The sequence below is a fragment of the Hippocampus zosterae genome, chromosome 1 (genome assembly GCF_025434085.1).
Source record: "Hippocampus zosterae strain Florida chromosome 1, ASM2543408v3, whole genome shotgun sequence".
Lineage (NCBI taxonomy): Eukaryota > Metazoa > Chordata > Actinopteri > Syngnathiformes > Syngnathidae > Hippocampus > Hippocampus zosterae.
Window position 1 is genome coordinate 798,329 of NC_067451.1, and position 14,277 is coordinate 812,605.

General features: G+C 51.4%; 1 protein-coding gene across 1 annotated transcript in view; it reads left to right on the forward strand.

Moving 5' to 3' along the window:
* arap2 (ArfGAP with RhoGAP domain, ankyrin repeat and PH domain 2) overlaps positions 1-14,044 on the forward strand; it is a 48,908-nt gene extending 34,864 nt beyond the window's left edge. The window contains 18 exon segments of the mRNA XM_052057216.1: positions 917-1,061; positions 3,185-3,287; positions 3,564-3,771; positions 4,694-4,757; positions 5,019-5,182; positions 5,261-5,473; positions 6,112-6,217; positions 6,403-6,550; positions 6,912-6,989; positions 7,435-7,509; positions 7,777-7,894; positions 8,515-8,637; positions 8,830-8,966; positions 10,356-10,438; positions 11,886-11,921; positions 12,001-12,064; positions 12,620-12,709; positions 13,157-14,044. Of these exon segments, the coding sequence (XP_051913176.1) occupies positions 917-1,061; positions 3,185-3,287; positions 3,564-3,771; positions 4,694-4,757; positions 5,019-5,182; positions 5,261-5,473; positions 6,112-6,217; positions 6,403-6,550; positions 6,912-6,989; positions 7,435-7,509; positions 7,777-7,894; positions 8,515-8,637; positions 8,830-8,966; positions 10,356-10,438; positions 11,886-11,921; positions 12,001-12,064; positions 12,620-12,709; positions 13,157-13,402 (2,201 nt within the window). The 3' untranslated portion in view covers positions 13,403-14,044.
* Positions 14,045-14,277: the final 233 nt, after the last annotated feature.

Here is a 14,277-nt window from a genome sequence, read left to right on the forward strand (position 1 = left end):
GGTAAGAAATCTTTTTGAGGTGAAAGTTGAACGATTACTAACTTCAGATCCATTTCCCCGATCAAAGTTTGAATATTCCGAGTTGCATATTTCGTAGCCGCTCGCCGCAACCTCTTGGAAGGGTTGGCGCCCCGAGATGACGACTTCCTTGCGCTTGCTGTTTGTTTGTTTGTTTGTTTTATTGTCAACGAAAACCTTTTTCTCTACTTCTTTTCAAAGCCCCGCAGCGAGTCGCCGTGTTGCGCTTTTCAAGTGCGCGTCCCATTTCGACAGGCAACGGCGGAAACGGAGCCACGCCGAGGCGGGGTACAAGGGTCCGATGGCGTCCTCGCGCTTTTCCTTGAAAACGCCACTTTCATTGGGACGCCATCCGCTCCGTCGCCAGCGCCGGACGCAGTCGGCGGGAGGCCCATTAGCATATTCATGAGCCGAAGACAGCGTAAAAGTTTGGGGCGGGCGGCGTGCCGGGTTTGTTTTTCTCGGCGTGAGCGTGTTTGTTTGCGGCACGACAAAAGAAAAAAAAAAAAGAAACAGATGGCACAACGGTGACTTTGAAAATCCAAAATTAGCTGCGTTTGCATGAACTTGATTCTCATTGGATGTGTAATTCGCCCTGTCGCGCGGCCGTAAAAGACATTGCGGGCTTTTGATATGGCGCGGCGGTGGAGGCAAGTGGCATCCATTCAACTGGCTTTGTTTTGGTGGTGGTGGGGGGGGGGGGTGGTGGTGGTGTGTGTTTTTATTTTATTTGAAAAGGAAAGCGCAGCACACCAAAACCTCCGAAGGCGTATTGCAACCCCGTCATATTCCTGTTGGCGAATTTACCGTACGGCGAATGGGCATCGGCTCGAGCGCATCAACGAGCGTAAAATCGTGAACGCAGCTCCGATTAATTAACAAAATTTTTTTTTTGCAGAGACGGTGCGTCGCTGGTGCACGCTGGAGGGCGGCTTCCTGACCTACTACGAGAGCCCCCGCAGCCCCACGGCGATCGGCAGGCTGGCCGTGGCCGACGTGGTCAGCCTGGCCGTCGGCAACGCCGAAACCTTCACCGTCGCAGGGTACGACATTGATTTTTTTACACATCGAGTACATCTTGAGCATTTCCAATAAATTCAACCGCTGTTGGGTGACGTCCAAACGAACCCTCGTAGTGCACCGCTTTTGCGATAAATGTAAAATGATGTCTTTGAATCAAAGGCAAAGGCATTCGGAAAAACACGAGAGAGCTGAAACTTATGGAGGGGTTCTAAAATGGCCTAAATTTCATGACGTCACCGGCTGATAATTCTCAGGCATTGCAGCAATAATAAAATAACGTTTTGATACCTTAATCTTCAGAATTTACATATTTTGCACCATAGAGACCCATTATAATTCATATTTTTGAATGCATCGTAAACCTAACGTGTAAACATGCATTTCACGCGATTTTTATGTCAATCGCTTTGTTTTCGGTTGAGGTCATTCCAATTGTGCAACTTTTAGGTGGCGCCAGAAGATCGCAAATGAGTTTGCCTTTTGCAGGAGGCTTCAAACCAATGCATTTGACCTGAACACGTCCGGTCGGGATTGTTAGTAGGGCTTGGTTGGGACCTCCAGACACAATTTTTTTTCCTTTTACAAAAAAAAAAGAATAAAAAAATCCCAAAGAACTAATAAAAACTATATGTATGGATAGCACAGATGCCTCTGAACATTTTGAGTGTTTGAAAAAAAGAATGTTTTTATAACACAAAATACATCATTACAAAAATTGTAAAATGCGTAAGTTAAGGCCTGTTTAATTTGGAGCACACAAGGGTTATAAAAACAAAAAAAACAAAATGAAGACATGAATTCAAACTGCCGATAAACGTAAACCCCAAAAAGCATCTTCGTGAATCCTTGTCAAGAAAACAGAGACTAAATGACACATTCTAGAAAATGCCAAGGATTGGCCGGCCGGACGAAGGAACGTAGCGTTCCGTACGTGGCCCGCTGCATACAGTTTGGCCAACCTTCTTCTCAGACTTGATGTACATTCACACCAATGGAAATCGACTCATTTGCACGGCTTCGGCACTTGGAAGCATTTATAGGACTGCAGCAGAATTGACTGCCTATGTAAATCGCAAATTACCCCCCCACCCAAGTAAACAGACTTGTGTGTCATTTTTCCTCCACGCGACGCTTGTCGCATTAGCATATCTCTCGCTGCCGCGTGATTCACGTTAATGCCGACCTATCCGGGCTTTACGAGTGCCGTATTTCCTGTTTACTTTGGCGAACCGTATTTCCCCCCCCCCTTCCCTCTCAACTGAAAAAGTTGCTCGGAGAACAAACTTTTAGAGTCTTTCTCCCGGAAGTGTGCATGACTTGGCCACCGGAGGAAAGAGATTTACTAACAAGTGTCTCAGTAAGATGCGGTCAACAACACCGTCATGTTTTGCAGAGGATAAAGAATTTATACCTGTGAGTGTATTGTGTCCGCTTCCTCCATGGATCTGCAAATGCACGGCGAAAAATAAAAAGAAGCACGCCGTCATAAAAAGTAGATGTCATCGATGGAACATGTCCAAGTAAAAGTCCGAAGAGAACCTTTTGACTTTTGTCAAACCCCCCCCCCCCCCCCCAGCCTCGAAATGAACTACTGCATTTCATAAATTTGAAAAATGTGTTTCTAGGTCAATTCGAAACAGCAGCAGTTAAGTGAACTTGGCCGCAAACGGTGGCAATTTGCAGTCAGTGGCTTGACGACTGCAGTCAGTGGCCACAAGATGGCAGCAAAGCGACAAAGCGACACTTTTATATTCCACTCGGCACCATAACAGCAAAGCGATGAATCTCTAGAATAGGCCGCATCGGAAAATTGTACGTTTTTCTTTTCTCTACTGTGTCTTTTGCAGTTTGTGAATGTGAACATATGCAGATGCCACCGTCCCGTCGGCGACCAATCGGGTGCCGCTGTTAAAACCCGTGCGTTGGGGCCATTTTTTTTTTTTCAGAACGCTCACAACTTTGATGAATATTTTTAACAAATCCACTTCGAAGGGACGCATGCATATGAGGCGTGTCGGCTGCTGATGAGTTGTCAACCCCCCCGGCAGTAAACTGGGCGGGGCTAACCTTAGCTCACCGCCGTAAGGCATTTCAATTGCAAATGGCCGCACGTTAGCATCATTAGCTGCGCTTTCTCCGGCAGGGCCGTGTTCACCGTGGAGGTGTACCTGCGGCCGGCGCGGATCCTCGTCATCGGCGCCGAGACGCAGGAAACGCGGCGCGATTGGATCCAGGCACTGACAAAGGTCAGAACCCCCCTGGCCACCCCCCCTTTTTTTTTCCTTTTTCCTTCCATAGGCGAGCGCCAGCTTATTTTCATCTCTTTCTTCATGGCACTCTGGCGTATTTCACCTCCTACACAAATGCGCCACCTCTCTACTTTAGTTCTAGTTGGATCGTAGGAGGTATGTCCGAAATGTCCATATGCTTCTCCATCTGTGACACAGTCAGCACGGCAGCAACATGTCATGAGGTGCAGTTTTTTTGGGGGGGGGTGGGTTTTGTGCTCTTTTTGCCGCCAGTGCTTGGTGCCGCCCAAAGCGCAAAGTCTGGTGCAGGAGAACAGCGAGCTGATCGGCCGACTGCTCTACAAGGAGGGTCACGACCTTTACCACTGGCGGACGGGTTGGTTCGCGCTGGCCGGCTCCGTCCTGCACTTTGGCCCCGACGACGACGACGACGACGAGGGAGACGAGGAAGTGCTTCGTCTCAAACAGCTGCAGGAGCTCAGTAAGGCTCTTGCTGCCATTTTCAAAAGTCTTCTAAATCGTTTGTTAGCATGTTAGCATGTTAGCATTTGTTTTTGTTTTTTTTGGGTTGGGTTTTTGTGGGTTGAAAATCAAATTCGGGATTTTCAACCCACATTTCTCCATTCGTTCCCAAGGCGCTACACGTTCATATCGTTCCCGTTTGAAACCGTTTGCTATTCACCTTGCAAATAATCGCGATTTTTGGGTCAACGGGAAGTTGACCGTCACCAAAATTCCCACTCAGACAAGGAAAATCTGTGGTCTGGGTCGCTATTTTCCACCTGCCAAAAATGTCCACGCGCGATCCGTAAACGGCCCATTTCCTCGTTTTGGAGCCGGCGTTATAGCATTCACGCGCGGGTTTCTCCCAAAATGGCCGACGTCCATTTGCAAACGACGTTCGCGAGAACCGCCAGCTCCTGCGGCGGCGACGACGTCACGACGCCGTTGTGCCTTCCCCTGAAAATTGCCACAAGCAAACAGTCCCCTGCCAGACAGCTTAAGTGGACTTTTTAATAGGCTGCAAATTAGATCTGTCTAACCCCCCCGCAAGCACAAAATGGCCTAATCCGCTTAGGCTTGAAGAGACTCTGTGATTAACGCTGCTAACTCTCTGATGACTTTGACAGTCGCCCCCCCCTCCGCACCCCCCAAGACATTGTCTTATCTCCAAAACACTGCAAGTCACCCATCTTCAGGATCTTGGGTCAGACGGTTCTGTGTTTAGGTGTTTGCATCATACACATGGGGTGGGCGGTGATGGGGGGGGGGGGGGGGGGGGGGGGCTGGAGGCACATGACCGCAACGCCGGTCGGATTGAAAGAAGCGACTTTTGCGAGTTTGCTGAAAGAATGGACTTGACTCGTGCGCTGCGGCCCTCTGAATTTTCCTCTCGTCTGCAGCCGTCACCAGCCACAGCGAGGGCGACGAGAAGATCCCGGTGCTGCTGATGGTGGAGAGCGGAAGGTACCGGAAGGAGCCACACCAGACACGACGTCACGCCCAAAGGCTTTTAGACACGATTGCGGGTCATGTTTTGCTTTGTGACCAACAGGTGGCACTGTAGGGCTCTCCCTGCATCTGCGCACCTGTTGGTCATTATGGTGACTGTTAGCTTAGCTACAGCCTGCGTTTGGTTCGATACTTTGGATTCGCTTTGTTTTCAGGACTTTGTTTTGGATTTAGTTGGCGAGCACCAATCGAAAATTTGTATTTTTTTTTGTACAGAACCATTTACATCCACGGTTTCAGCGCCAGCGACTTTTCCCTGTGGCTCTCGGCCATCACGCAGGCCGCCGGCACCGACAGCAGAGCGCTGGGCGAGCAGCAGCTCACCAAAAACGGCGTCCCCATCGCGGTGGAGAGTTGCATCGCCTTCGTCACGCAGTACGGTGAGTCGGCGCCGCCGCAAGGGGGGCGGAGAGGTTTCGCAGGACCGTCCGTCCGATCGGCCTTTCCGTCCGCCTCAGGTTTATGCCAAGAGGGGGTCTACGAGCGGCCCGGCGATCCCGCCGGCGCGGCTCAACTCTTGGAGGAGTTCACGCTGGACGCTCGTCACGTCAAGCTGAGGGAGAAAGAGCGCCGCCTGGAGGACGTGACCGACACTCTGAAGAGCTTCTTGCTTCAGGCGGACGACGCGCTCCTGACCAAGGAGCTCTATCCCTACTGGGTGTCGGCTTTGGGTACGCGGATACCCAATTTTGCCACGGTCCATATCCATTCCGCATGTTTAGATAAGATAAGATAAGAAAATTTTTAGTCGTCTCGCAATGGAGAAATTCCCGATTCGCAGCGGCAACGTTTCGAAAGGAAGAAGTAGAAGAATAAAATATAGGAGCTGCTGTAAAGACAGCCACTCACGCGGCGCCATTTTGAAGTCGACAAAAATAACAGTCAACACCATTCGGGATTCTTTCAGGCGATTCCATATCGGTCGATATCGTTGCACATCATCAAGTATCAAGAATCAAGTCCAACTTTATTGTCAAATGCAGCACAGACGAAACAAGAGGAGCCGCCGCGGGTGCCTGCGCCACCATCAATCATTTGACATCTCTTTCATGATCAACGGCGTTTTTTTATCTTTTTTTTCTTTGCTCGCAATTTCTCCAGGAATGTCATTTTGTCCTCCATCGTAATTTCAATTTCCACCCGAATAACGGCGCCCGTTTAGTTTTTTTTTTCTGCACCGTCATCCGACTTTCCTGGGCCAAAATCTAGCGAGGACCTCATTATACTTTCCACTTGTTGAAAACTCAAAAGGTTGAAAGTTGAGACGACTTCCTTCCTTCCTCCCACCTCCTGGTCTTTGTTTTTGTAGATGAGGAGGATATGAGCCTGAGAGTGAGAAAGTACTCCGCCTTCATTGAAAGTTTGCCGGAAACGAACAAGGCGACGCTGGATGCGTTGCTCCAACACCTGTACAGGTATTTTTTTTCTTGCTATTCTGTCACAGCGATCTTGCCGCGACGTTTCCCAATTTAGCGATCGGGAAATTTAGCGGCGCGCAAGCTAGCCGGATTTTCCGCGCGTTGCCTTGTTGTCTCTTTGGACTCGGAACGGAGCTCCCCCTGGTGGCGTCCGTGCGCTGTTCCTCCTTGTCCCCCTGCAGGATTCAGCAGTGTCGCCAGCTCAACCGCATGCCGAGTGAAAAACTGGCCTCGGTCTTCTCCTCCTGCTTGTTCCAGACGCAGGGACAGACGGCGCAGGAGATCCGCGTGGTCCGCGATCTCATCGACAACTACGTGGCTCTCTTCGGCGTGAGTCCCGAACGACCCGGTCGCCGCGACCACTCGGCTCGGCTTTTCAAAGGCGCCTTTTGTGACGTTTCTGGAGACGGACGTGCGCTTTGTAATGACTCGAGTGTACTTTTTGGCTCGAGGTCGGCTGGATTGACCTTTCGAGGTCAAAAGCTATGCACGGAATTCAATTTGAAAGAACGCGTTCAACAAGACTTTGTCGTTGATCCTCGCAAGCGGCTTTGTTGTTTTCAATCTGCCGCAAAGTTGAATCATGGAATTTTTTTTTTCTTTACGGAAAAGTGTTTTCTTCCATTTGCTCGCTGTTTTTTTCCTCCCGAAGCGACTCTGAATTGATTGGCGACCGGTGCGCCTCTAACAGGTCAATGAAGAGCAGGTGCGACAGATGGTGAGGGAGAATAGTTTCATCACCCGCTGGAATGACAAAAAGGACACCGCGGTAAGTCAATCGCGGCAAACGGAAACGGGCCGCGCTTCGGTTTTTCGCCGGCGTGCGCGTATTGATTTGCGTGCGCGCGTCAGGATCTCGCGAATCAGACTTTGGTGCGAGACGCTTTCCTGGAAATGAGGCGGCGGGGGTCAGGAGCGGGAGGGAGGGGCGAGCCGCCGAGGAGGCGCAGGCGGGGGTGGGGGGGTGGGGGGGGGTCTTCCGATCGGCCTTTTGTTCCCGTTTTGCCAGCGACCTCGTTGCTGCGGGCCAAAAAGATTTGGAGGCCAAAAATTGCATCCCATCCAATCTCACTTAGTTTAGTTTAGTTAAGTTTTAGTTTTAGTTTTTTTTTTTCCTTCATTGGGCTGTTGATAGATTTTTGTCATATTCCAGCGCATTTGATTACGATGATAATGATGATTTTTAAAATATTTTTTTTCATCTGCTGCCACAGTTCTCGCCGGCTGGGGACTTGATCTTTGAGGTGTACCTGGAAAAGCGAAGCCCGGAGAATTGCTGCCTCATCAAGGTGCGTCAACGCCTCCGCCAAAATGCGGCAAAAATCGAGAACTTAACTCGTAGAATACGTCATGGTACAAATCGCAACCCAAAGTGCTTTGCCACGTCAATTGTGTCCCATTTTGAAGAATCTGCAAACAAACACAATGCAGCTCAGCCTCTGGCATGCGGCTGTCCTGGCTACTGACGGACTTTTGGCCATTTGGGACGTTCGCTCATTTGAAATTGCGTCACGTGAACTCTGCTCGGATTTCAATGTCTCCTTGGTGGTCGGCAGGTTTGGCCCAGCATGCGCTCGGCAGAGCTGGCCGAGACGGCGCTGAGCGTGCGCAACGTGACCTTTGACCCCGACGACGGGTGGACCACGTTCGAGGTCATCGAGAACGGCGAGCTAGGTATGGTAATCTAAATACTCTCCCGCCGCCTCGTGGTGATTTATCTTTCGCAAATCATTCGCAAAACCTCGAGACTTTTTTTCGGAGCTGCTCAGAAGCCTTTCTTACATTTTCAAATGAGAAAACAGGCCCCAAAACATCATTTCACGTCGTGTCGCCGAAAGAGCTGACCTTCCATTTCGGCAAATCTGCTTTCTTCCCGGAATTTTGTACCCCCCCCCCTCCCGAAGCCATATAAATGTCGTTTTTTTGGGGGGGGACACGGCCCCAGATAACGCGCGGCTCATATTTGTCTGCCGAGATCCCCAAAGACGATAACGCCGCCGCTGTGAATGTGCTCCGCCCTGGTGGCTCTTCTTACCCCCCCCCCCCCCCTCCCGCGTTAGGATCGGAGCAGCCGTGTTCCGCCCCGTTGGCCAATTAGGAGGAGATAATAGCTCCATTTTGCACATGACTGTGTTCTTATAATCATATCTTGATCGGGCAAAAAAAAAAAAAAAAGAGAACTCGCCTGCCGCTAAAAATATGGAGAACGGCGACATCGTTGCGCTTTGCAAAATGAGCGCTTAGCGGCTGCATGTGTTTGCCCCCCCCCCCCGCCCCCCTCCCTTTGTGGACAGAGCGGCCGTTGCACCGCAGCGAAAAGATTCTGGAGCAGGTGTTGGAGTGGAGCACGCTGGACTGCCCCAGTTCGGCTTTTCTGGTTTTGAAGAAGTTCGACGGGGCCAAACGGCATGGCAAAGGTACAACCCCCCCCATGCCCCCCCCTACCCCCCCCCACCCCCCCCCCTCGCCGTTGCTCGCGTGCCGAAGCCATCGCTCGATCACGGGGCCCAGATGGAGCCCTTTCTTGCGTCGCGGTCGCGCTTGTTCCAGGCTAACCCAACGTGGACTTTTCTCCCCCCCCCCCCCCCTCGCCCACCCCCCCTTTTAAGTGGAGCCCAAAGAGCTGGTCAGAAGCGAGCATCTCAAGTTCAACGACGGCTGCTCCAAGCTGCTCTCCGGGCACAAGTTCCAGGACAGATTTGTGGTGCTGCGCGCCCGCAAGCTGCTGCTCTACAGAGACGTCAAAGTGAGCTCGCTTTTTGTTCATCTCGTGCTGTCTCAAAGTTTTTTGTTTTTTTTGGGGGGGGGGTGACGGAGGGGGGGGGGCGTAACTTTATTTGAAAAGCAGGAAAAAAAATGGGACAGAAGAGACTCGTCGAAATTCTCACGGCTTCATTTCCCCGGTGATGGGTGAAGTGTCACCACCCCTCCCCCCCAGTTAGCGGATGAAGTCGTAAAAGAATTCCTGCTGACTTTCCATAAAAGGAAGGGGGGGGGGAAACAGCAGGACTGGCGGGCGAGCGTCCCCCCCCCGCAGTTTTTTTTTTCCCCCTCCTGCAGTTGAAACTTGGGATTCGGAAAGGCAGGTGGGGGGGAAGTGTTAATAATTGATGGCGGTGCAGGAATTCTAGCGGCAGCGAGGCTGCGCGGGGGCATGACGACGCCGCTTCCGACCGGGGGGGGGGGGGTTCCTCACCAAACAGGAATGCGGGCAAAAGGACAAGCAGCGCTTCATTGATATTCTTTGGCCTCTTGAGAGAATTGGTCAGGTGGGCCTCAGATGCAAATTGTTCTATTGGATTGATTGGAGGTGGGGTGGGGGCGGGGGGGTGTGGCCTTGGTGTCGAGGGCATCGCTTTGTAGTTGGGATGAAACCTTTTCTGCTCATGATCTGATGCTGGGCTCCTTTGACCTTGGAATTGACCTTGATTTTTTTTTTCGGCCGGGGGGGGGGGCTTTGTCATCAATTTTCCTCCTGCGGCCACGGCGGCGCACGTTTCTGAAAATCAACGGCAGGAAGACGCAAGCGCTCGGAGATGTTGCTCCCTTACCGCCTCCACCTTTTGACATGCTCACTTGCAATTTTGCCAGATGAGGTGGCTTGGGCATCTGATTCGGATGCCTCCTGAGCACCTCCCCGGTGAGGTGTTCCGGTCATGTCCCACCAGGAGGAGACCCAGAGGAAGACCCAGGACACGCTGGAGAGACTATGTCACCCAGCGTGCCTGGGAACGACTCGGGATCCCCCGGGGAGAGCTGGAAGAAGTGGCTAGGGAGAGGGAAGTCTGGGCTTCCCTGCTAAAGCTGTTGCCCCCGCGACCCGATAAGCGGTAGATGATGGATGGATGGATGCTTGCAATTTTCTCTCCTTCACTTCCTCTCGGCCATGTTGGATGTCGTACTCGCCATGTCGGCTAACGGCACAGCGCCAAGACGTCCGTGACGCTTTTGTCCGAGTCTGTTCCCCCCAAAAAAGATTTCAGAATTCCGTTGAAGCGCAATGAAAGCGGCGTCTGATTTTCAGCGGTTACGTTTCAATTCAGTGCCGTGGCCACCCTGGGGGTTGTCTTGCATTTTTTGCCCCCCCACCCCCCGGCCCTCCCCGCCTTGTTGAAGATGTCTGTGTGTTTTTCAGAGCACAAAAGCCGAGAAGGCGATCCATCTCAAGGCTGCCAAATGTTACCTGGGCCTGAAGAAGAAACTGAAGCCTCCTAGCAGGTAGCCGTGTTTTACCATCCCCCCCAACCCCCCAAAAAAACCGTCCGTGTGTGAGTCATCGCTGACTATTGCTCCCGCGGTTGGAATCCGAGGCGAGGCGAGGCCAGCCCGTTTTTTTTTTGGTGTGTGAATCACGCCATACGGGGGTGGAAGTGGCTGGGCTTACAGGAGTGGGAAAAGAGCGATACGGCGTCGTGTCATCGATAGACTGTCGAGTGGGCTGCGGGAGGCGGCGAAATGAAGACGAGAAAAGCGAGAGCGCGGCGGCGAGGGGGGGGGGGGGTGAGGAGGAAGCGGCGCTCCAGTACCTCATTAGGCCCAGCTCTCCCTGCCTCAGTGTGTGTGCGGACCGCCTCAACTCACCCCGCTCCAGGCTTTCCTCCTCCTCCTCCGCTCCTCTTAAGCCGGGAGAAGTTTTCCCTCCTCCACCTCATTAGTTCCTCTCGCACCGACGGTAGACACCAACACGTTTGTCCAGATATGGATATGGCGCCTTATGCGATTTCTGCAACTGCGTCTTATTTTGAGGATTACATTTAACGTATTATTATTATTCGTTCACGACTCTAAACTTCCACGTTGGGGGCAAAGGGGGGGGGGGGCAAAATCGGCACATACTTTGTCAATGATCATTTTGTCGTTATTATTTCCCATTTAGTTGTTCCTGTCACCAAATCCGACAGTCTTTAAAAACAAAAAAACCCAAAAATATTATTTAATATTTCCAGAGCACTTTCAAACAACCGCCGCTGTACACAAACTGTGAGGTCGACACGCTAATCACCGGACCACCGGGCCCGTCCCATTTCAAGATTTGAAAACAAATCGCAGGATCTTCAAAAGAACCCCAAAATGAGCCCGTGAAGGGTTTGCCAGAGTAAGAGTTTATACGAGTACCAGTCAAAAGGCGAGCGGCGGCATTATGGACCAACTGGAGACGCTTGATGGAGGATTGGCTGACTCCAAAGTCAAGTGCGTTCCTGTGATCCAGCCGAGATGTAACAAAGGCATGAATTACTTTTTCAAAGTGCTCTTGAAAAGAAATACACGTTGATGCAAAAAAAAATAAAATAAATTTGTCGAAAAAGTGCAACTTGCTATTTTCATAAGAAATATTTTTAAAATTGTCAAATATTTCTTATTCTGAATTCTCCCCAAAGATTCTGTCATGTTCAGAAGCCAAACGGGGTGCTCGGTGTCTTTGTTCATGTCACCAAAAATTGAAACGATGACATCATGTTGTGCTCACGTTGAACTCAAGTCAAGGACAAAAACCAGATAAAAAAAAAATTACCCCCCCCCCCCCACACCTTGATTGTTGGACCATTTTAATGAGCAAATCCAAGTCATAGCGCACCCTGCACCGCTGCTTAGTACTACATCGAACACCCGTGTGTGCTTAATGTGACCCCCCCAACCCCTCCCCCACCCCCTGTTTTTCCACCAGCTGGGGCTTCACCGTCTACACGGAGAAACAACAGTGGTGAGTAAGCCGCTGTAAAAGTACGCGACTGTATAAGCCACCCGAAGGCCGCCGTGCCTAAGAGATGCCTTGCTCGCAGGCACTTCTGCTGCGAGGAGCGGGAGGCGCAGCTCGGCTGGGTGACCGACATCATCAGGATGAAGGTACGTGGAAGAAATGCTCACATTGAGCCCGCGTTTTCAATCCTGAACGGGAGGGGGGGGGGGTTTGCTCAGGATAATCTTTTATCGATGTCTGATAATCAGCCCTTTGTTTATCCTCTGCGAAGAGCGACTGTTTTGTTTTTTTCCCCCTCAAACATCACATTTGCCTCTTTTGTCCTCCATTTCTGGACTGACTTAGTCGAGAAGGGTTAGCAAATGGCAACCCCCCCCCCCAAAAAAAAACGCCACCCCAGAGCACTTCCCCCATTTCTTCCCGTTTACCTGTGGGTGAGTGTTGCGCCGAGGCAGTTTCCATAGCAACCGGGTGACGACGGCCCACCGTTGTGCAGCAAGGTGCAATTGATGGCGGCGGCGTGCGGGCTGGCGTGTACGTCCAATGACAGGTCCCCCCCCCCAAAAAAAAGGGACAAGAAAGGTGTTTTTGTGGGTCAAAAGGGGTTGCTGTGAAGCAGGGAGGGGGAAAAAAAAAAAAGACATGCGGATGATCCCGAATGGTCTTTTCATCACCTCGCCGCTCGTTCTCTCCATGCGCAGTTTGACTCTGACCTCTGCTCGGACCCGGCGGACGGCGCGGCGGCTGACGGCCGAAGGCGCCCGCGGCCCTACGCCGCTTCGGGCAGACGGGTGAGCTGCAGCACACATTTCAGTTTCATTTTCAGTTCAATACAAAGCTAACTCGCCATTCGCTAAAGGTTTGAGATATTGGGCCCCAAATGTCGGGATGAAGCGCGACTGCGTGTCAGCGATCGCTAAATGTCATGACGGCAGCTTGGCTGCTACTTTCCGAAAAACGTCATAAGCGAGTCAACAAACGTCTGGAAAAGTCGTGAGCCAGGCGAATAAACCGACAGCAAGCGCTCGGCAGAGCAGTCCTGCTGTAGTCCGCGTAACGGGTGAGCCGTTGGGAGGGAAACGCCCTCCACTCCTCCGCTAGCAACTGAAACCAAAAACAAACATGACACTTCAAATGTTGGATTTTATTCCTGAAAATATTTTGGGGCCTCCCGGTATGGCGGAACTGTCGGGAGTAGTTGTAGAAACGAATCATTCGGAACTTTTTGGAACCCGCAGGTGAGAGACGGGAGGACTTCACTCTTGGCCGAGAGCGGCACCGCCGACGGTTTGAAGCCCTCGGGCCGGCAGCGGCGTTCCGTGGTGGATCCGTCCCAGCCCGCTTGCCGCCCGAGCCGCTTGCGGACGTCTGGCGGGAAGCCCGGCCCGGGGGGCGGGGAGGCCAAGATGCCCCCGAATCTGCTGAGCGAGCTGAATTCCGTGCTGAATAATAAGACGGGCCGGGGCGTCGCCGGCACCGAGTGACTGCAGTGCCCAGATCGGGACAAACTATGGTGGCGCGATGTCACGGTGTTTTTATAAATGACGAGAATCCTTCCGCCCCCCCCCCCCCCACTCCCCGAACGCACGATGTTTGGCCACGCCCCATTTCAGGCCGTACGCGGCTCCTCAACTGTCGTGACTTTGACCCCCCTGTGCTAGCGCCACCTGGCGGTAAAAGGATGAAAATGGTCACTATTTCTCTGGGTATTGTCAAACCATTTCAAGCAAGGCGCAGCTTGATTTTGCCGCCGTACTCAATCGTGTGTCGTGTGAAGCATTAAAAATAAACTCCTGGAATGAAAGCAATGAATGAATGAATGAATGAATCAAGTGGTGCCTTTGTCTTCAGTAATGCAACACGGCGTGCTGAAAATGCACACCAAGGCGATTCGTCATGGCCATGAATTATTGATTTGACTTTATTTATTTTTTTGGGGGGCGGGGGGGCCTCATCGAGTGAGCTGCTTGCAATTTCACGTCTCTGAGTGTTTGCTCACTTACAAAGAAATGAACAGCCTCCACTTTGGTGGTTGTTGATTTTATTTTTTGTTTGTTTTTACAGTTGCCGTGAGCAACGGGCAGCCCCCGACAATGCAGCAAAGTGAAATGACAAATCTGAGACAGAGAGAGAAAGACGCTTTTTAATGTTGTGGAATGCAAAAAGTGCATTTGGGAATCTTATTTGGCGGCACGGGCACCCGCAGCGGCTCCTCTTGTTGTCTGTTTAAGAGGGAGGAAATTTGATCTGTGCTGCACGTACAGCACATTTGACAATAAAGTTGGACTTGATACTCGATTTTGGAGAGTTAAAACAAAAATGCATCATTTTTAAAACCTCATTTTGGTTTGAGCAAAGG